Source organism: Crassostrea angulata, chromosome 4, assembly GCF_025612915.1.
Source record: "Crassostrea angulata isolate pt1a10 chromosome 4, ASM2561291v2, whole genome shotgun sequence".
NCBI lineage: Eukaryota > Metazoa > Mollusca > Bivalvia > Ostreida > Ostreidae > Magallana > Magallana angulata.
The window spans coordinates 37,273,181-37,294,517 of NC_069114.1; the positions used below are offsets into that span (position 1 = coordinate 37,273,181).

The 21,337-nt window shown below is 33.9% G+C and overlaps 1 protein-coding gene and 1 pseudogene across 1 annotated transcript; both read right to left on the minus strand.

The window, feature by feature from the left end:
• Positions 1 to 5,751, minus strand: part of LOC128182256 (EP300-interacting inhibitor of differentiation 3-like) — an 11,319-nt pseudogene extending 5,568 nt beyond the window's left edge.
• A 1,634-nt stretch (positions 5,752 to 7,385) lies between these two features.
• Positions 7,386 to 18,599, minus strand: LOC128182418 (probable glutamate--tRNA ligase, mitochondrial). Its single transcript, XM_052851037.1, has 13 exons — positions 18,363 to 18,599; positions 17,455 to 17,527; positions 16,886 to 16,971; positions 15,917 to 16,087; positions 15,309 to 15,392; positions 11,533 to 11,625; positions 11,063 to 11,157; positions 10,822 to 10,876; positions 9,834 to 9,950; positions 9,283 to 9,437; positions 8,750 to 8,819; positions 8,238 to 8,510; positions 7,386 to 7,509 (listed from the first exon to the last, which is right to left on the minus strand). Exons 1-13 carry the CDS (start codon positions 18,585 to 18,587, stop codon positions 7,393 to 7,395), a joined length of 1,614 nt encoding a protein of 537 aa, XP_052706997.1. The 5' UTR covers positions 18,588 to 18,599; the 3' UTR covers positions 7,386 to 7,392.
• Between the last annotated feature and the right edge of the window lie 2,738 nt (positions 18,600 to 21,337).

Sequence of the window (21,337 nt, forward strand, 5' to 3'; positions counted from 1 at the left end):
TAAAAAAAGACTCTCAGTTTCAAATACCCTAAAATCATTGAGTACTCGACTATCGCTCGACTAAAGCCTCAGATTAATCAACTAAGCCAACCGAGTAAAATTGACATCCATAATTTTCACTATATGGCAATATTGGCCTAGCCCTAGGACCTGAGCCCCAAACACAGGGGCCATGAATTTCACAAGGTTTCATAAAAATCAGATTCATGCATTCAGTTTATCTCCTCCTGCTGTGGACAGAGAGAAGAAGATTGTCTAAGATTCAATACATTTTCACTCTATGACCATATTTCAGGGCATTTTGAAAATACCAATTGGGAAATGGGGATAGATGAGCAAAAAATTGGGAAAATCCAACCTCAATTGGGAAAGGTGGCATGTATGCTCATGCATATAAATTAACAACATTTCAATGACTCTAAATGTCTAAGCATCAATTTCAACTTCTTTTGATGCACAAACTAGATATTTCAATCATACCAGCTAGGAGTCCACAGTCTTGTTAAAATATGGAAGCTAGTTGGATTTGACTGCACATAATCTCAAGTAAGGCTGACCTTATCCATATACACATTCAATTGCTAATCTACAAGTTCATAACTAGTTTTACAAGTAACACTTACCTTCTTCTTTTTTGACCTTCAGCAGTATACCATACAATTTTTCAACTTCTGTAATAGTGGCTTCACTTTTGTCTGATTCATTTAATGACTTCATCTGAAAATTTGGGGACCAGAGAGTCAACAACACTGTAAATTCCTTATTTTACTCAAATACTCAATTCTGCTGTTTTGTATCAAATTGCGAGAATATAAAATTATTAAAAACTGTCTGAAAAATAAAAGTGAGATTTTAAAATCTGCGAGGGATGCTTCTTATAATTTTATGCGGATATTAATTAATTCCTCATGTTTAATTAGGAATCTACAGTAATACAAAGCCATTTTTCTATCAATACATTTTTTTTTACTATTTTTTACTTACACAATTTGAGTTGTTCTAAAATCTTAAACAGGCCTTAGCATCTACATGTAGATAAACAAGATCACTCTATGTATCTGAAGTTACCTCTGTGATTCATTTACCTAATTAAATAAACCATGCAAGTTTAAATAAGTTAGACCATAATTTACGTAAAACATGTGACCTGCTCCAAAATCCTTAAAATCCTCCTGCATCCAAAACCTATGGCTCAGAATCAGCATCCAAGCCTGTGGAAAGTATTGGTATCACATGATGCATCATCTTTCCAAATTTGGTAAAGATAGAACCAGTATAACTTAATAGATTTGTCCACCAAAGGGCACCAGCTCGAAAAACATTATCCTCCTCTAGCAGCCAAAACCTTTGGCTTAGAACTAGCATCAAAGTCTGTCAAATGAATCAGAATCACAAAATGCATCATCCATGCAAGTTTGGTGAAGACAAGCCATAACTTAGATATGGCCACCAAAGGGCACCTGCTTCAAAAACTTTAACCTGCTCCAAAAACCTTAACCTCTTCCCGCATCTGAAACCTATGGCCAGAATCAGCATCCAAGCCTGTCAGTTTTGTATGTATTATAAGATGCATCAGTCGTGAAAGTTTTGTGAAGTAATAACTTAGATACAGTCATCAAAGGGCACCAGCTTGAAAAACATTAACCCTCTTCAGCATCCAAAACCTATCGCTAAGACTCAGCACCCCAGCCTGTTATGGCCATACTGTAGATTTCTAATTAAACACAAGGAATTAATATCCACGTAAAATGGCGAGAAGTACATGTATATTGTGCAAATTTTAAAATCTCGCTTTTATTTTTTGAACATCTGTAACTACATTAAAGTATGACTAAAATTCGGCTATAGCGATTTCATGTTCTCAAGATTTTCTGGAAAACAGTTGAATTGCAGAATTAAGTACTTAATTAAGTACTTAAAATAAGGAAACTACAGTATGTAGGTCCAGATGCACCAGCCTTGCAAGTTTTGTGAAGATAGGACAAGTTAAAAGTAACTTAGTTACAAGACCTGCTCCAAAAACTTTAAATAAGTTGAAACACCGATGCTGACCCTGGGGGTATAACATAAGTTCCCCCGACTTCCTCTCTGTGAGGCAAAAAGGACTGATGGATGGGTAAAAAACATTATACCCCCTCACAACCTGTTGTGTGGAGTATGATAAGTTCTGTGTTACCTGTTTAGGCACAGTGACTCTATCGCTCAGGTTCTCTTTGTCCAGTCTCTGAGAGTCTGGTGCTCGTCGAACTTTTTTTACAGGCTTTCCTCTCTCAAAAGATCCAGCCCTACATTGTACAACTCATTTATTGAGAGTAATAGAAAATATGTCAATATTTTTATAAAAGGTCATCGTGTAGTTATACCAAATAGGAGAAAAAATTCAAGACATAGCACAGGTGGTAAACAATTTACTTTGTTTTTAAAAAATATTCAAAATTTAGGAAGTTTGCTTCCAACCTGTGGAGGATGATGATATACCAGGTATATTACTTACATGAAATGAAAAGCTGGTGATTTCATGAAAAATTTTTGTGAAGCCTTCCCAAGATTAATCCATCCCTGATTTGATATTGCTATGTCCTGTGACTGACGAGGCTGTCCCTGGTTAACAAAAGATATCTGAAAAACAGAAAACCAACAGTGTAAACATTTCATACCAAAAACTATTAATTAATGTACAGAGACAAAATAAATCGGAAAAGAAACTATACTTACCAATTTTTCTGCATACTCAATTGGTTCAAATTTGAGAAAGTCGGTCTTCAAGTTGTCAACTTTCATCCTGCCATAATTTGATATCATCAGGATGGTTGCGGAATCCAGGGCACCCTCCCTGGGCATTTTGACTGAAAAGCAATAATACATGTACATATTATATTTAACTAATTAAGAGCAAAGTATGGAGAGTGAAGTCAATGTCATAAGGTAGCTAGGTTTTAAAACAGTTGAATTATACAACATATCTTTGCATGAATTTTGATAAAAAAAATTCTTATGAGTTTCTTTGAACCCGATCGAGCTAAACAAATAGTGTGACGGATGGACACAGGACGAAAGGATAAAAGACTAATCTTATTTCATATACTTGAATTATCTGTTTTCATTACTCTGGTCATGTTTATCAAACAGTGGCAGAAAAAAAAAGAAACCCACAAGACAAACTTTAGTTACTGTACAATGTTCACCCCTAATTTGATGATTTAACATCATATGCAATATAAACACCAACCATCTTTGTTGAGATCATTAGCTGTCTTCAACGCCTCTGTAAGACTTGTGGATTCTGGGTTGATCATGTCATGTTTCTGCTCTAAAAATAAACATGAGAAACAGTTAAATTTTATACCTTACAGTGTTTTTTCATTGACTTGTTTTCAACTTAACAAGATCAATTAAGTATATAGTTCAAGTGAGCTTAATTGCCTTTTATAAGTGTCTTTTTTATTTTAATGTAGCCATAAGTGCAAAGTTATAACTTTCTTTTGTATTGTGTTTTTATACAAAATTAACAATAAATGTTCCGTATTTTTCGGGGCATACATGTATGTCAATGTGGGGCACATTTTCATTAAACAGGTCTAGGCAACCTCCGTTTTTGGAGGATAGATTTTATCCTCCAAAATTGGAGGATAGATGTTTGCGCCCCCTGGTGGATCTTTTCAGGTGAAGGGCAATTAACTCTGTTTTTACAAAGGGAGTTAACTATGAATAAAATATAATTATTAGACAATAAAAATATCACCTTATTAAGCTATTATTAATTATATTTATTGATAATATTTAATAAATATTCAAGTTTAAATAATTGCAAGGCTGATTTTAAAGAAAAATATTTTATGTGAAGACTCTCACATTTTTTTCAATATTCAGGATAATTGATATCTATAAATGGTATCATTTTGATTAATAAAATTTAACAATGTCTTTTTGTGTGAAGGGATTAAATTTAAATGATACTTAATAACCTGTGAATTAATTAGAATAAGAGCTACAAAGTTCCTAAGGTATATGCAAACATTTACTTTGTACATGTACAATATATTAGATCAAGATATCTATTATGTGTCCCTAAACGTGAATGAACTCATTAATGTTTTAATGAGAAATAAACATCATTATTTTGTGATTTTTATTAAATGAAACAGATGTAAATAGTCTATGTCATTTGTAAAACTGAACACAGGAAGTACACTTTTTCAAAGCATATTGTGAAAATACTATACATAGAATTTCAAATCGCCGCATACAATCATTAGTTTATTTCCTTAACTTTAATTCCCATATGGTCTGGTGCTTGCATTTTCTCATTAAAGATATGCACGAAGCCTTTGAAATATACCCATACTATCCTCCAAAAATGGAGGATAATTTCACCCACAATGCAAAGTGACTTTCCATATATGGTAAAAATCAGCAGCCATCTTGAAATTGAGCTATCCTCCAAAAACGGAGGTTGCCTAGACCTGTTAAAGATCCCGTGTATAGTGTCCCATAGTAAAATTAGTTTACTTTTGAGAGGACCTTCTAAAATTGCGGGGTGGTAAATAATTTATATTTTGATCTTAAAACAATTTATGTAACATAACTGTCGGAACCGGGGGGGGGGGGGGGGGGGGGGGGGGGGGGCTAAGGGGGGGGGGCTTAGCCACTTTTTTTGCAAAGTTTTACCTAACCATTAAAAACATACCATGATAGAGGGTTCAGCCCCCCCCTTTTTTCTCGCAGGAAAGATTATTGTTCCTAAATTTAACTTGAAAGATTGAGAAGTTGGATTCAGAAGCATACTAGCCCCCCCCCCCCCCCCCCATGTATTTTTTCTGCAATATTAAAATCGTTAAAAAAAGGCCAGGAAAATTTCAAAATTCCAATTGGCTGGCAAATATTAAAATAGTCAAAAAAAAACCCCAAAAAACAGGAAAAAGTCAGATATTTCGCTGGCAAGTAAAATGTCGAAGTTGTTAAAAAAAAACCCGGGAAAACTAGTTATTTCGGACTATAATAGAGAAGTAAAACTAGATACTAGAAATTTCATTAAAATATCTAAGGTATGACAGAAATGATAAGACCCGGCCTCGTTAAACATTTTCATAACACAGGCACGTAGCATCGTTTTTGAAAGTGGGGGGGCCAGATTCATCCAAAAAATCTTGACAAGCAAAAAAAAAAAAAAAAAAAAAAAAAAAAAAAAAAAGAAGGGGGAATTTTAAGTTTTCCAAAATCTTCAAAATCCTAGTGGGGGGGGGGGGGGGCGGGGGGGGGGGGGGGGACTGGCGTACTATATAACTTCAATTTCACTCCTAATTTCCTTATTTTCATATCAATTTTTTTACATACACCCAAAAAAGTGGGGGGGGGGGGGGGGGGCCAACTCCATGATAATTCCATTTTTATATGTAAATTTTAAACAAAATTGTTGCTGCGAGAAAAAGTGGGGGGGGGGCCAGGCCCCCCCCCTGGCCCCCCCTGATGCTACGTGCCTGTAACATGACATATACATTAACGATAATGTCTACTTCGCGGGAAATGTCACAGGCTTGCCAACAAGTGTGCCCATCAGTTGACGATATCCTGTTCTTATCCGCAGTCTTTCTTCTTTGTTTTGATTTTGTAAAAAGCTGGTTGTCGAGACACTCGTCTCATCTGAATCTGATTCCGCTCCATGTGAAGCACTCGCGTTACTGTTAGCATTAGTAGTTTTCCTCTTCATCCCCGCCATCTTTTCGTTTCCGATTAAGGTGAAACTACGTTTCGGACCTACTGTTTTTCGTGTACAGTGTCTGTAGCACAACTCGCTTTTGTGCTTACACAGCTTGGCACAACACCAGGCACGTAGCATCGGGGGGGGGGGGGGCACTTTTTTTTCTTAAATTTTTCAAAATTTACATACAAAAAAAACCGTACCAACATTGAGTTGCACCGGGACCCCCCCCCCCCCTACTTTTATGGGCGCATGGAAAATGGAATAGAAATAAGGAAAATAAACAGTGAAATTGAAGTTAAAGATAAGCTCACCTCCCCCCCCCCCCCCCCCCCCCCCCGCGAGAAGGATTTTGAAAAGTAACTTTTTTTTTCTTTTTTGCCCGTTGTCTGTTTTCTTTCCCCTCGCCAAGGTTCATGGATAGAAAACACACAACTCGTTGGATAAAAATCATATACCATCCGGGTCATGAGATATCCTATATAATTATAAGGAATAAGGAATCATTCTTTGAGTATTATGAGGTGATAATTTCGGTCGGGGCGTGATCATCAAATCCAAAAAGCCCGAAGGGCTTTATGATAGATTTGATCACGCCCCGACCGAAATTATCACCTCATTATAATGAATAATCAAAGAATGATTCCTTATTCCTTATATTTATATAATTTAATTCTGGTTGTAACGCGCTTTCTGATTGGCTAAAAAATTATTTTATATCGTATAAAGAATGTTGCCTACGTCATAGTAAGACTAACGTCAAAAAATGTATCAATACGCCTGACGTTACGTTTAAATTTTGTACAATTTTACGTCATTTTAAAGGTCAAATGACCGTTTTTATCTACAATGAAGAGTAAAAAAATTAAATTATAAGCAATGAATTCAATATTTATTAATTTTATACGATATAAAATGGTTTGAAACAGTTTACGCTTTTTTATTAACCGCTTTGCGGTTTATAAAGTGTAAACTGCCCCAAATCATTTTATATCGTATAAAACAAATAATTATTGAATTCATTCCTTAAATAATAAAATATTTAAATATTAATAAGCAAACCCCGCTGGCGCCTCAATTTGGCTTTATGAGTTATGTAGTACAAAATCGATACTTAGTATTATCACAGGCAAAGACACGGGAAATGTAAATATAAATATTATGAACTCTAGAATATTTTTAATATATTTACATACACCAAGTATTATTCCCTCTATTTCTTACGGAAACTTATAGTTAATTCATAGCGCTAGAGTAACAGCCAGACTGAAATCTACACGACAAGAAAGTGACAGGATTGAATTTGACATGCCCTGTTTATCGATTGGTCAAGACCTACAAAAAATCACGGATTGCACGAACTAACCATGATGATGTCAGACTCAAAGTCTCACTGGAGACGATTTGGCTGTTCCTTTTAGCTAAAGTACTTTAACAGTAATTAAGTGAATTTTACTTACTTTTTACACTCAATTTATTAATTTAATTTAGATGTTCACTTTGGTGATTCATGTGGGTTCATGAAGGTAGTGATCATTGCAGAAAAAAATTACATAACCCGCTTATGTATTTTTTCTGCAATGTCGCTACCTTCATATCCCAAATGAATCACCAAAGTGAGCATTTTATTGAATGTTTAAATGAATACATTATAGATGTCATAACATATAATGTAACAACTGTGAGCCTGAGTTTTAGCTTTTAATGTCAACACATTGTACATCATTGATAAAGTGTTCTGCATGCTTCAGGCGTCTCAGACAGGCTTCTTTCCCCAGTATACTCATCATTTCAACAACAGGTGGGCCAGCCTACAAAAGAAAATAAGACAATGTTCAATGCATTATAAGGAATAAATGCACTGCAATGAATAAAACAAAATGCAAAAAAAATTAAAATCTTAATATACTGTAGATTCCTTTTTTTACGCGAGTACTTAATTCCGCGATTCAACGATTTACCATCAAATCGCGAGAACATAAAATCGCGAATGGCGAAATTTCATTATAGTTTCATGTAGTTTACATATCTCCCAAAATTAAAAGCGAGATTTTAGAATTCGCGAGACGGGCTTCTCGCGATTTTACGCGGATATTAATTCCTCGCGTTTTATTAGGAATTTACAGTATTGTGGATTCATTAAATTTTTCGTAAGGGGCATTATTTAGGAATTAATTGAGGAATACACCTAATTTTTATTCATTTTGTATTACTGGTATAAAATTTGAGGCAGTTTACGTTTAATAAACTATGAACACAGTAACACAAGCATCATATCGTGACAATAAGCTACATATCTTATTATCTTATAAAAAAAATTGTGGCATAAATCAAATAGGGTTTTTCAACCAGATTTAATTTTTTTTTTCAATGATAATAAAGTTTTTGCACACATGATCTGTAAATTGACCATCTTATTTACAAATAATATGCATCTTTATATTGCATAAATTTTGATAGTCTCTTTGATTATATTAATTCAAATATTTTATGCCCGTATACATACATGTATTCATAAATGTGTAAAAATATTGTTTACCTGTAATCCTGAGAGAGATACCCTCAAAATATGCATGAATAACTTCATGTTGATTCCTTTTTCTTTGGCCAACACAGAAAGAGCTTTCTTTAGCGAGTGTTCTTGGAACTCTTGTAATTGACAAACAACGTTGTAACAGTCTTGCAAAATTTTACAAATATCAACGCTGGATTTTTCACAAAGTTCCTGTATCTGTGAATTTGAAGGAGTTTTCCATAAAAACTCCCATTCTGGTTCAGTTAAATCTGTGATTTTGCAGATTCTGCTGTCTTTCTACAAAAGTAAATGATTCAATCATTTTTTCATAAAATATAATTACTAACTTTGTCTCATTATGTCAGTGTACAAATTTATAATATGGAGATTTTGGAGACATGAATGTAATCTTGATTCAAAAAGATTGCATTATGTATTTTACTAACAAGTCAAACTCTTTCCGCACCTATTGTGTGCACGTATACCAGTGCTCAAGAATTAAAAAACATCACTTTTATAATTAAATAAAAAATTACCATTGCCCAACATAAAATATCTGTAACATGTTGTTTGTCCAACAAATCACCAGAATTTCTGTCTTGGTATCTGAAATATAATTCTAAAAACTCTTGATTGACAATCAAAAGGATGCTGCAATCATTTGAAACATTGAATTGATTAAAATTTACAATACCAAAGCAAACCATTTCATTGGGCTGTTAAAACTTGAAATTCATCATCCTATGATAATATTTGATGGATTTTTTGGGGTTACATTTTCTCAATTCTTTCAATCTTACATGTTTATTGCAAGTACAATATTTGTAAAAGACACGCCTTCTCCTATCTATAGTTATATAGCACTAGGCTATCACAGTTTCATATTTTTATTCTTAACCGTTTTACACTGATTTTAATAGCTTCAATCAAAGAGCATTATACAAGTTTATTGTGAAGAAGATGCAGTATTTTTGCTAAATGTATATTTTCAACCAAAAATTGATTTTCAAAACACATGATTTTTAACATGCATATTACATAGTGTGCAGTGCAATTTCTTTGTACATACTTAGATTGTAAATGCTTTCTCAGAACTTTCATAGCCTGTTCTGTTATGAGGTCAGGGTCATCGTTCAGCGCCCTCTGGAGGTAAACTTTGTTCACCTGCTCCAGTTTTTCTATACCTATGTGACCCGAATGAGAGGACATGTTTTGCACAGAAAACTGAAATATAAACAAAGAATATGTAAACTGTTACATCGGACACTCAGATTGAACTGAATCTATATGTGTGGTAGTTCATACATGTTTCTAGAAACTGAATCCATATTTGTTAAAAGCTTTATGACAATACACAAAAGTGAAAGTGCTGAAGCTTAATTAAACACTGTGACAAATTGTCAGACTCAAAAAAGTGATACTGATATCTTGAAAATACAATCTTCAAACTAAAAAAAAATATCTATATATACATTTGTAATTCCGACGTACTTAATATAAATTGTTAAATTTAAAAATAAAACTTATACAATTTTTAAGTTTTATTTACAAAATCAAACAAAAATTCTACAACATTTCTTTGACTCTAATCTTTTGATGTACTGTTACATGTATATGTACCTTCGTAACAAGATCCTCCAGACTGTCATATTCAATGGAGTTGTCAACAGTTTGAGTGTACCCTCCCCCAATAAGAGTCAAATATTTCAGTACTGCATCAGGTGCATATCCTTTATCCTTCAACAAAATGATAATGAGAGAGAGAGAGAGAGAGAGAGAGAGAGAGAAAATACAAGTACCATAAACAAATAACTTTACATGTACTTCTTGGCCAGTTGGAAAGTAAAGAACTATATATGTTATTAGTCAAATTTGGCCCCCATAATTCGCTATTTTTAAAGTGATTCAGATACATCAATTTGTTGTGTTATATTATAAAAGAAGTGACATAAAAAATGTTTTTCACCTATTTATTTGATTTATATGCACTCACTGGCAGTATATGACTTCAGAAGTGACGCTATTTTTATAATTCAATCAAAATCAGTGCAAAATTGACCTTTTTCTTATGTTTTTTCGAATGGGAAATACAGAGCAACTCTTTGAACAAGAACGAACTTTTGGTCACTTATAGGTACTGGGGAGATACATCTTTGGTGAAAATATTTTGTTTGTTCAAGCAGTCGCTCAATGTTTCCTTAAAGAAAAACTGCTTCAAACAAGCCGTTTTATGCTACATGTAAAAATGTGAAAATGGCGGGAAAAGGTAAACTTTATGATGTCATATTTTCAAATTGGGGGCATTAAAATCAAAATAAAAATTATGAAAAAACTACAAATGTATATCTGTACAAATAAAACAAAGAATTACAGTAAAATGACGATGTTCATTTAAGGGGGCGATTTTAGACTCAAACCAAATATAGTCCTTTGTGACAAATAATATCTGCAAGCAAGTAGGTACATGTATTTCATTATTTCCTGCCAGATTAGGAAATGTACAACTGGTTTGTGATGATAAATATCTGCAAGCAGAGATTGCTTAAACATCTCTCAGAGTCAAATCTCACATGTATAATACATTTTACAAGTTTAATGGACCATTTACCTGATAGAATGATATTTGGATATCTCCTTGTCTCTTTGAGAGTTTGGTTCCATCACTATAACCAAAATACTTATTTTAATTCTACTTTACAAAATATTTTTCAAAAAAAAGAGAAAAGCTCCTAAAAACTAAATGTAAAGATCATTTTCCTAAAAATAGTCACAGCAAAAAGATTAAAAATGAACAAAAGGCTCTTTGAAATTCAATTTACTCTTATGAAAGATTAGCCATTTAAATGTACCTGTTCATGATGAGGGGTAGATGTCCATATTGTGGAGGAGACCAGCCAAAGGCTTTGTACATCAGCAGGTGCTTGGGAGTGGATACCTGCCACTCCTTCAAAATAGAAAGCAAAGTAAACAGTACTGTGAGGTTAATACATGTATCACCCCATAGTATAATATTACAACTTACAAGCAAGAGGTTGAACATCACACAGTTATGCAACTATAAACAGGTTCAACTAAGTGTAAATTGATCAACATTGCAAAGTGGGTTCATGGTCTAGAAGTATTGCCTGACAACTTTCACTCCTTCTGCAACATTCTCAAGGAAGAAAAAGTATGCAAAATACACTTATTTACCAACACTTAGTTTTAAATGTATGATGGAGTTTTAAATGTTATTATGAACTATACCTTTTCCTGATGGTTACTTAAATTTTCCTTAACAGTAAATATGTAAACTTGCACTATGACAATACAATCTTACCTGACCCCTTAGAACATGTGTAATTTCCATCAAATGGTCGTCAACGACATTTGCAAAATGGTAGGTTGGATATCCATCACTCTTCATAATAACCTAAATTACAATATCAATAAAGTAAATGTACATGTATGTATAATCTTAAATTAAATTTAAATTAAAGGGGCATGGTCACGATTTTGGTAAAAAATCATTTTTCTGATTTTAATATTAACATTGCTTCAAAAAGACATTTTTAAAAGGCAACCGAAATTTGAGTGTCATTTGGTGAGTTATAAACGAGTTACAGAGCTTTAAATTCTTCGGTATGTAAACAAAGCATTTGTTTACATTTTGAACGTTGAAGTAAAAAATTTCAATTTTAAATCTAAAACGAATGTGTTAAATGTTATGAACTGTGTATTTATTTTAAGCATAGATACACAGTTCATAACAAAATATACCAGAAAAAAGATTTTTTACTGGTATATTGAACCTATGTAAACAAAACAAGAGGCCCATGGGCCACATCGCTCACCTGAGGAACAATAGGTATGATAAAGTCAGCTTAATGGAGTCATAATACAATCTGGACAATGTACATTAATACATGTAGATCCTGTATAAATAAAATCCATTTTTCCCCCTTGGAACTCGGATAGCCCTGATTGCTGAAAATATTTACAAGAGCAGACTTTAATCACCGCTCCTGCACATATATAGGGACTCAACGTTATGCAGGCAGGGATGACCGCACACCTACGCAACTCAACACGTACCAACGTTAATGCAAGCAGAGATAACGCAAGCAGGGATGACCTCACACTTGCGCCAACAGCTCAACCTAACGCAGGGAGTGCCGCACACTTGCACTAGAAAGGCCAGAACACCAGCAGGGATGACCATACACTAGTGCTCCGCCGCAACCACCACCAATACAAGCAGGTATGACCGCACACTTGTATCAATGCTATACAGGGCAGAAATGACCGCACATTCTATATCGTTGGTTAGAAAAACACGAAGACTAGAAAGAACAGGGATGTCAACACCCTCAATCTCACCGTACCTGTTCATGTTTAACCCCAAACAGTCACTCGCAGCAATGCAATAGACACTGTCCCTATATAAGTGCCAGCCTAAAATAATTCATAGTATCTAAAAATTGGAAATCAAAAATAAACAAACTAATCCAGCCTAACCCAAAACTACTTATGCAGAACAACTTATATACATTGAATATTTATTATTGTATAAAAATAATCATCACATTAATTGGTTAACAGTGGATGCATTAATTAAAATAATCAAGAATCAATAAATCAAGGGCAATAACCCAAAACAGTAATACAAAAAGATTCTCATGAAAAAATAGCTGCCTGCTTCAATTTTATAGTCATATCACATGTTGAGTATTGCAGTTCTCAAAAAGATCCTTTACAATTGTTTATATATGGGATATTTAGCTACATCAAACTCTGAACCTTCTTGTGAGGCCGAAGAATTGTCCTGGAGCCAAAGTCTTAACAATTAAAAAGAATCATCTTGCTGATTAGTTTCTGAGAAGAAGATTTTTAAAGATTTACTCTTTATTCCGATGTAAAACTTTAACACCCCCCCCCCCCATGTGGCCTCACCCTACCCCCAGGGGTCATGATTTTCACAACTTTGAATCTACACTACCTGAGGATACTTCCCACAAGTTTCAGCTTTCCTAGCTGATTAGTTTCTGAGAAGAAGATTTGTAAAGATTTACTCTATATATTCCTATGTAAAATTTTAACACCCCCCCCCAATGTGGCCTCACCCTACCCCCAGGGATCATGATTTTCACAACTTTGAATCTACACTACCTGAGGATGCTTCCACACAAGTTTCAGCATTCCTGGCTGATTAGTTACTGAGAAAAAGATTTTTAAAGATTTACTCTATATATTCCTATGTAAAACTTTGACCCCCCATTGTGGCCCCAACCTAACCCCAGGGGTTATGATTTTCACAACTTTGAATCTACACTACCTGAGGATGCTTCCACACAAGTTTCAGCTTTCCTGGCTGATTAGTTTCTGAGAAGAAGATTTTTAAAGATTTATTCTATATATTCCTATGTAAAACTTCGACCCCCCATTGTGGTCCCACCCTACCCCTTGGGGTCATGATTTTCACAACTTTGAATCTACACTACCTGAGGATGCTTCCACACAAGTTTCAGCTTTCCTGGCTGTTTAGTTTCTGAGAAGAAGATTTTTAAAGATTTACTCTATATATTCCTATGTAAAACTTCGACCCCCCATTGTGGCCCCAACCTAACCCCAGGGGTTATGATTTTCACAACTTTGAATCTACACTACCTGAGGATGCTTCCACACAAGTTTCAACTTTCCTGGCTGATTAGTTTCTGAGAAGAAGATTTTTAAAGATTTACTCTATATATTCCTATGTAAAACTTCGACCCCCCCCCATTGTGGCCCCACCCTACCCCCGGGGGTCATGATTTTCACAACTTTGAATCTACACTACCTGAGGATGCTTCCACACAAGTTTCAGCTTTCCTGGCTGATTAGTTTCTGAGAAGAAGATTTTTAAAGATTTACTCTATATATTCCTATGTAAAACTTCGACCCCCCATTGTGGCCCCAACCTAACCCCAGGGGTTATGATTTTCACAACTTTGAATCTACACTACATGAGGATGCTTCCACACAAGTTTCAGCATTCCTGGCTGATTAGTTACTGAGAAGAAGATTTTTAAAGATTTACTCTATATATTCCTATGTAAAACTTCGACCCCCCATTGTGGCCCCACCCTACTCCCGGGGTCATGAATTTCACAACTACCTGAGGATGCTTCCACACAAGTTTCAGCTTTCCTGGCTGTTTAGTTTCTGAGAAGAAGATTTTTAAAGATTTACTCTATATATTCCTATGTAAAACTTCGACCCCCCCATTGTGGCCCCAACCCTACCCCCGGGGGTCATGAATTTCACAACTTTGAATCTACACTACCTGAGGATGCTTCCACACAAGTTTCAGCTTTCCTGGCTTTCTGGTTCTTGAGAAGAAGATTTTTGAAAATTTCTCGAAATTTTTCATTAATTTCTAATTATCTCCCCTTGAAAACGGGTGTGGCCCTTAATTTTCACAACTTTGAATCCCCTTTGCCTAAGGATGATTTGTGCCAAGTTTGGTTGAAATTGGCCAAGTAGTTCTTGAGAAGATGTTGAAAATGTGAAAAGTTTACGGACAGACGGACGGACAGACGGACGGACGGACGGACAGACGGACGACAGACAAAATGTGATCAGAATAGCTCACTTGAGCTTTCAGCTCAGGTGAGCTAAAAAAGGGCACGAGCCTTGTTTACATGACAAGGAATTGCGAGCTCTGTATCTTGCTAATAACTCTACGAATGACTCTCAAATCTTATTTGATCATTAGAAATGCATTTCTAAAGCATTGTAAATAATAAAAACATAAAAATAGAATTTGACCAAAATCGTGACCATGCCCCTTTAAACATTATACATATAGTTATATATAGTGTATGTACAGTAATAAAATCATACATATCAACATGCTGCTAAAATAAACATTGTGTACAGTTTATAAATAATGTATATCAACATCAAGTCAAAAGTTCATTCACTAATGAAGTCAAAATTTTAAAGAGCGCATGCCATTGTTAATATTTTAAATTTAATTCAATCATAGGCAGGAAATTTGGATGCACATGTACAATTGTACATATAAAAAAAGGATTCAGTAAAGTTTTCCACCTAAAACAACAGCTGTATACTTACTGGGTCCCCCTCATAATCAGCAATGTTTACATCATAATGGCCAATGACAAGGTCAGTGAAGGGCTCATGGTCTTCTGTATTTAACTGCAACAAAATATATACAATGTAGTTTGCAAAAACATTCAAAATAAATTGTTTTCTTTGACATGGAAATTGATTTTCTAGCTCCAAGAACAGAAAAACTTCAGGGAATCTCTATATACATCTGGTACTGTTATGACAATATATACAAACACATTATTGTACATAAATTAGGCCTAAAAAAAAAAGTTGTGTGTTTCGGGTAACCCGACCTAACCTACAAAAATGGCCCGATCCTACCATTTTTAGATGCCTGATTTTATCCGACTGTGAATTTTATCTTATTTCCAATAAAAAATACGTTTTTTAAATATGAAACAAACAAACATTCTTAGGATTCAGGCAAAAAAATAGATAAAATTAAAAAAAATCCCCACCTACCTAACCTAATTTTTTCATCAGTGTTACCCTAAACACACAATTTTTTTTTTAGGCCTTATGTACATAGATACCAGGTAGCATTCATTTGATTCATACCTGACACACGTACAGAAAAAATGTATTTTAAACATAAAGTATACCCTTACCTTAAACCTGATGACATACGGTGTTTTTGCTGCTATTTTTTCTTGAATCTCAGTTTCAGACAAGTGTCGGCATTTATTGTCATATTTTGGGATCTCCCCATGCTTCATGGCATCTTTTCTGATCAAGTTCAGACGTAGCTTGGTGCAGAAACACTTGTATGCTGCTCCTTTCTTAAATAAAGAAAGAGCACCTACAGTTTATTACCATACTGTTAAACTCTGACTAATGCTCTATCAGTCATATTTTAGCACCTTTTGGATGCTTTCAGTTTGCTAATTCAAGAAAATATAGAATTTTGATTAAAATCAGCGATGGAGAAAAATTGCACCTATTTTTTTGGACTTTTTAAAGTGAAGATGGTGAATGATTTTTTATACAAATTTAAGATATCAATAATAGAGGATAAAAATCATCAAAAACATTCTGTTTTATAATAAATAAATAACCCATTTTAATAAACTGCTTATTTGATAAGGCATAAAAAATACTCTATATCCTGTAGACCACCAGAAGTGTTTAACTATCTGTTCAAGAAAGAGCTGATTGTTATGAATTTCAATCACAGGTATTTATACTGTAAATTCCATACATTATGCGAGTTTTTAATTCCGCGCTGTCGCCGTTTTGTATCAAATCGCGACAATATGAAATCGCGATTACGGAACATTTATCCATATTTCTTATATTTCTCATAAAAAAATGGCGAGATTTTATAATCCGCGAGAGATGCTTCTCGCAATTTTATGCTGATATAAATTCCTCACATATTATTAGGAATTTACAGTAAACGAAAACTTCCATTTTTTTCAGATAAGGATTGCCTACAGTCTTCCAAAATAAGTTGACATCTTGGAATTTATCATTATACATGTATGCTTTTCTTTTAATTGATTTTAAATCTTTATACAGATTTGTGATATACATACAAACAAACCCATGTGGTCATTAAAGTTCACAAATCTCTTTACCTTAAGAAGCTCATTGACATATTTATTGTAAAGGTCTGTTCTTTGTGACTGGATGTAGGGGCCAAAATTTCCACCAATTAGAGGCCCTGAAACAGATAGTTGCATGTCCTTTTGAACTTTGCAACAAACTCTTAAAGTAGTAGAAAGCTGGCTATGAAGCAGTGTCATTTTTTAGCACCAAGGGTTCATTGAACATGCAATTTAAATTTTGTAAAGAGATAATGGTTAAGGTCAAATTTTTTTACATGTGCATATGCACTTATTTCCACATACTGGTTACATGTATGGGGTAGAAAAAAGATTGAATATGAACAAAGCTTGACAATTTCTTAAAGACTACCGGTATTTGACCTGGTGAGAGTTGGTAATTTGTATCACTCTTACTGGAGAGACTGAGTCAAGGTTTTCTAGTCAGAGTAATGAAAAAGTTGTATCAAACATGTCATTATTTTCTGTATACTGTCTTACATTCTTTTTATTTCTCTCGGTCATGAGAGTATAACTATTGTATATCTGCTTTTATGTTTTTGTACATTAAACTCTTCTGAAAATGCAATATGTGATCAAACCTTCATCTGGATGAATCTTAGCCCATTGGAGTGTCTCTAGGATTTTTTCTATGGCTCCATCAACAATTCTTGTCTGCACAAGAGAAGAGAAATTGAGGTAACATCTTGACCTTGACAGAGAATTGATAGAGATTGTAATGTAGAGAAATAAATTGTTATCTATCATATGAAAGTTTATAAGAGTTTGCTAAAATTCTGCAGCATTTTCAATTTGTGTAGTAAATTATTGTTAAAAATCAGATGTGAATTAGTCACTCTACTCTTAATACAATAAAAAGAGATCTGGATACCTAGAGCAAAGACAAAAACATTAGAATAAATACATAAGCAATTGTTCAGGTGGGTCCTAAATAATCCAAAGTCATCCTCATGCTTTTAGTAATGGTTTATTAACATTTTTTATTCAAGCTTTATAAGAGACCCATTCAGTGCAGAACTGCTCTCTTGGCTGACTCTTGCAGTGCAAATTGGTATACTTTGCCAAAGTTTATAATTTAAAAAAAATGCCTAAATAAAAGAATTGATGTTACAAAATATTTCGCCAAACTATGTCATTTTGCCCTGCTTAAGAGCAGTACCACAGTAACCGTGAAGGGGTCCATTGATTAAACTTAAGACTTGTAATAGTAACAAACCGAATGTTTGTAAAATGGGTAACTTGCCCCGGCCAGGTAAATTGAAATTTCTTAGAATATGTTACGGACGGGTATATTTGTATTCGCTAAAAATATTGCTGTAAAATAATGCATATTTTGGAATTTATTGGCAATTGCAAATTTCCATATTACTGGTAACTGGTTTTTAAAGTCAAGATCTAGTGAATGAAAGATGCCTACGTGATAACAATGTTAACTGACATATCATTTTTGCTCACTTGTTATAACTGCACGTGCATTTTGATTACTCACCTGATCAGTGTCTTCAATCCGAACGACAAATCGACCGCTTTTGGATTTTGCAAATAAATAATTGTAGAACGCCGTTCTAAGGGAACCTAAATGCATGAATCCTGTAGGACTTGGTGCAAATCTAACCCTTACATCCTTATCATACTTGAAAGATGATGCCGTGTTAAACTGTCGTCTTATTTGTCTTCGAAAACAGAGTGAAAACATTTTCATGGACAGCGCCATGTTCTTTTTTAATTTTTCGTATGTCGAGCTCGATACAAATTAGGAAATGGGGGGTGGGGGTGGGGGGTTGGGGGGGGGTGTTGTTGATTGAAATGGTGGGGTAAGTTGAGGGGCGAATAGACTACTTTTCCTAAAATAATTATTGATTTGTTATTGTTTCATCAAAATATGACTCGGGCTGATATCCCGGAACGATGGCTGCGTTCGACTATTTATTAACTAATAACCATGATGATACTAGTAATCAGATTACTCAGATGAACATCTAAATTTGACAGTTCTCCTTTTGAGGAATAAAATATCTTTTGATATCTTTTTTCAGACCTTCTCTTTTTTAATAACATGTCTGCAAATACTTTTTCACGCAGCAAACATTTGTCTTAAATATACACATATAGAAAAAAAATTAGGTGAAATAAACTATTGAATAAACCACAATAATTGTGGGTAAAACGGTTTAGGATATACGAAAGCCTAGTGAGGTCAAATATGAATGTTAAAAAAAATAATAAAATGTCGTTATAACGAGATAAAAAGTCGTTATAACGAGATAAAAAGTCGTTATTACGAGATAAAATGTCGTTATAACGAGATAAAAAGTCGTATTAACGAGATAAAAAGTCGTTATTACGACTTTTAAAAGTCGTTATAACGAGTTAAAAAGTCGTTATTACGAGATAAAAAGTCGTTATAACGAGATAAAAAGTCGTTATTACGACTTTTTAAAATCGTTATAACGAGATAAAAAGTCGTTATAACGAGATAAAAAGTCGTATTAACGAGATAAAAAGTCGTTATTACGACTTTTAAAAGTCGTTATAACGAGTTAAAAAGTCGTTATTACGAGATAAAAAGTCGTTATAACGAGATAAAAAGTCGTTATTACGACTTTTTAAAATCGTTATAACGAGATAAAAAGTCGTATTAACGAGATAAAAAGTCGTTATTACGACTTTTTTTAAGTCGTTATAACGAGATAAAAAGTCGTTATAACGAGATAAAATGTCGTTATAACGAGATAAAAAGTCGTTATTACGACTTTTTTAAGTCGTTATAACCAGATAAAAAGTCGTTATAACGAGATAAAATGTCGTTATAACAAGATTAAAAGTCGTTATTACGACTTTGAAAAGTCGTAATAACGAGTTAAAAAGTCGTAATAACGACTTTTTTTGTATATAATATGACAATTTGTGTATTTTATCCTCTTTATAAAGTATCGATCGCGATGGAAGATATTTGGGATTGCATTCCGGTAGAATGTGTGAGAAAAATGAAAGATGAAAAGGTATATACAGTCAAACTTGTATTAAGCAGTCACCTGCGGGAGGCACCCAAAGTGACCTCTTAACAGAGGTGACCTTTGAATAGAGACTTATGAATTTGCCAACATCAAATACCTTATTAAAACAATTATTGGATTTTATTTTAATTATATACTTGATATTTAGCATAATGTTTCAAAATGATAGATAAAGTAATTGATTTGGTGTTTTTATAGTATCTATTATATTTACAAATAAGTACGAACACATAACAATGCATTGTGCATGCAATTGTTTATAATTTTTTTAAAATTGTTGGAAAACGTCATTACGTGGTAAAACCTTATCGCTGACATTTTCACAATAATAACACTAACTATTTACATGAATACCGTATATTTAGAAAACAAACACTTTTAATACAAATCAACAGTTTATTTTTTAACCGACCGTATCTGAACTCAAAATCATATTATTAAATTCAGCAATTTTCTCTTGCCTCGCCGCGGACATTTTTAACACCTATTTCATTCATGTTTATAAAACAAACATTGTTAATACATGTTTGAACAATTCACTTGATTCCCATTCCTATCTGATCTGCTAATTGCGTGGACCCTGAGGTCCACGCAGAAAATATATAAGCGAGGTTAAACCGGATGCTATGGGGAAAATTCAGCTTGCGCATGAGCTAGCATGGTTCTTGTGCGTAATGGGTAGCTCAGGGAACCAGGGTAGCACACGTTAATCTGAATCGGGATCGGGATTCCATGCCATATGTACACATAAGTAATTGTAAAGTTGTCGGTAAACAGTACAGAAACAAAGTATTCCTTTAAAAAAAAAATGATCGGCATGTGATATGAACTGTCAGTATCATGGAATAAGTTAATGTTATGCCGAAACTACAACATGCATCAAATAACATAAATCGCGATGTTTTGTTGTTTTCCGAATACACATGTAGCTTAATTAACTTTACTTTTATAGTAGGCGAGGCTAGAGTACTTCCCGATTAAAATTTTTTTAAGCATTTAAGTATGATTGAATAAGTATGTGACCGTATATAAATAGATGATTGAATAATTATGTCACTGTATAAAAGTTTAAATATCAAGTAAAATGCATCAAAATATGAAATTAATTTTCACGAAGCTGTCACTGCATAGTTTACATAGTTAATAGTGCGAGGCTTAATGTGTGCGCAAAAAGTAGATTTCGCCAAATGCCTGATACTATACATGCAATCTTCATTAATATAGATCATAAATATTTTAGAAGTATGAACCCTTTAAATTCTGAGGTAAAAAGTCAGGGCTATGCAAATTTAGTGGTAATGTAAACCATTCAATTTCAAGAAAAAGTGATCTGCATTCATTATTTAACGTGCTCTCTCTCTCTCTCTCTCTCTCTCTCTCTCTCTCTCTCTCTCTCTCTCTCTGTGTGTGTGTGTGTGTGTGTGTGTGTGTGTGTGTGTGTGTGTGT